Genomic DNA, 2,473 nt, shown 5'->3' on the forward strand with positions numbered 1-2,473 from the left:
GTAGGTATTTTAGCTAGCATGCAAGAGAACACTTCACAAATTCAGAAATCGTTCAAAACATAGCATCCTCTCTATTTCAATAAGTCATCCATACCAAAATGATGAAATTTTTCTAAACATCCTAGTTAACTAACAAAAATAACAACAACTAGAATTCCTATGCAAACAACAACATCAAGAAATCACAAAATTCTCAAGAATCTAAACAAAAGCAAGGTGGTATACACAAGGAAGATTTTACCACGGTGGGGTGCCTCCCACCAAGCACTTTTCTTTAACGTCCTTAAGTTGGACGGTCAGTTGCTTAAACTTCTCCTTCTTTAGGTGCATCCTCCAATAGGAACACCTCTAGCTCCTTTGGGAGCTTGTAGCCATGGTACTTCTTCACTCTATGTCCATTTACCTTGAAGGTTGCTTCACTTTTAGGATCAAACAATTCCACCACTCTAAAGGGTTTTGTCTCTTTTACCTTGAAAGGTCCTTCCCATCTAGAGCGGAGCTTGCCAGGCATGAAACGAAGCCTCGAATTGTATAAGAGCACCTCATCACCTTCTTCGAAGTCCTTTTTCTGAATGTGATGGTCATGGAATGCTTTAGTCTTTTCTTTGTAGATTCGGGCATTCTCATATACTTCGTTCCTCAAACATTCGAGCTCCTCTAGCTGTAATTTTCTGGCTACTCCTGCTTGGGTCAAATCCGGGTTGCATTGCTTTACTGCCCAATAGGCTCTGTGCTTAATTTCCACTAGAATGTGGCATGCCTTTCCATAGACGATCCGGAAGGGACTCATCCCTAATGGAGTCTTGTAGGCCGTTCTATACGCCCATAGTGCATCTCCTAATCGGACGCTCCAATCCTTTCTTTGTGGATTAACTACTTTCTCCAAGATTCTTTTAATATCCTAGTTGGACACTTCCGCTTGTCCGTTGGTTTGTGGATGATAAGCGGTGGAAACCTTATGCACCACTCCATAGCGCTTGAGCAGTGCTTCTACCTTCCTGTTACAAAAGTGGGATCCTTGGTCGCTCACGATTGCTCATGGTGACCCATAGCGGCATACAATGTTATTCCTAATGAAAGAAATGACAGTATTGGCATCGTCAAGGTGGGTAGGTATGGCTTTGATGTTAGGATTTTTGCTAGTAAAGAATTTTATAAAATAGTCGCGTTGCAGATATAGTTTCTAAACCAGCAAAAATCCCTTCGTGCAAACGTTTTGGTTGTCACAAGTAACAAACCCCTTTGAAATTGATAACTGAGTATTCAAACCTCGGGTCGTCTTCTCAAGGAATTGCAGGGAGGTATGTTCTTATTATTGGCTATGAAAAAGGTAAAATTGGGGGTTTTGGAATTAAGGAAGAAGTATGACAAGTAATTTAAATGACAATTAAAATAAATAAATACTATAAAGCAAACTTTTGGCAAGGACTGAGAAATTGGAAGTCCAGACTTAGTTATTCTTATCAATAATAATGAAAGTTGAATCTTAATTTCACTTAGTTAACCTTTGCTAAAGCAAAGGAAAGTCAAGGGACTAATTAGTTTGACCTTCGAATCCTATTTATTTCCTAAGAAAAGGATGGGATTATTGAAGTTCAATTCAATTAGCAAAGATAACAGTTATCAATTATGTTGAGCTAAGATAACTCCTGAGTTACTGATTTCTTATCCAAGACCAAAAAGAAAAGAAATTAAATCTATTGGAATAAAATATCTCAGATTGGGAATAATCAATAACACAAACAAAAGAAAGCAATATTAAACTGAAATACCTCAAATATCATTAAACAGGGAAATCATCATGAATGTGGCATAAGCCAAATAGGCAACATAACTAATACAAGCATTAAAGTATCTGAAAATAAGAAATAAATATAAAGTAAAAGGAACATTCAACCTGGGATCGAGAGTCACTCCTAAAACTAAGAGAAGTCCTAAATCCTAATCCTAATGAGAGAGGAGAGAACCTCTCTCCAACTAAACCTAAACCATGGAAGGTAACTAAAAATGCCAAGACTCCTTGAATGGATGTTTTCCCCCACTTCATAACCTCTGGTATATTCCTTCTGGACTTGGATTTGGGCCAAAAAGAGCTTTAGAATCCGCTATGAGCGTTTTCTGCATTTTCTGGTGCGTGGCCTCTGTCACGTGTCCGCGTGGGTCATGTGGTCGCATCGATTGGAGTTTTCTTTGTCGCGCGGTCGCGTCAGTCATGCGGCCGCGTCGCTGCTTCTTCACTCTTGGCACGCGGTCGCGTTGTCCATGCAATCGCGTGGATGCCAGTTTCTCTAAAACTCTGTTTTACGCTTTCCTTCCATTTTTGTATGTTCCCTTTTCCATCCTTCAAGTCATTCCTGCCTTAGAAGATCTGAAACTACTCAACACACTAATCATGGCATCGAATGGAAATAAAGGTAATTAAAATAATTAATTCTAAAGCATAGGAAACATGTTTTTCACATACATCACATAA

General features: G+C 39.0%; 1 protein-coding gene across 1 annotated transcript; it reads right to left on the reverse strand.

The window, feature by feature from the left end:
• Positions 1-304: 304 nt before the first annotated feature.
• LOC107484399 (uncharacterized) lies at positions 305-790 on the reverse strand. Its single transcript, XM_016104987.1, has one exon. The coding sequence runs from the start codon at positions 788-790 to the stop codon at positions 305-307; it is 486 nt and encodes a 161-aa protein (XP_015960473.1).
• Between the last annotated feature and the right edge of the window lie 1,683 nt (positions 791-2,473).

Source organism: Arachis duranensis, chromosome 4, assembly GCF_000817695.3.
Source record: "Arachis duranensis cultivar V14167 chromosome 4, aradu.V14167.gnm2.J7QH, whole genome shotgun sequence".
Taxonomy (NCBI): domain Eukaryota; kingdom Viridiplantae; phylum Streptophyta; class Magnoliopsida; order Fabales; family Fabaceae; genus Arachis; species Arachis duranensis.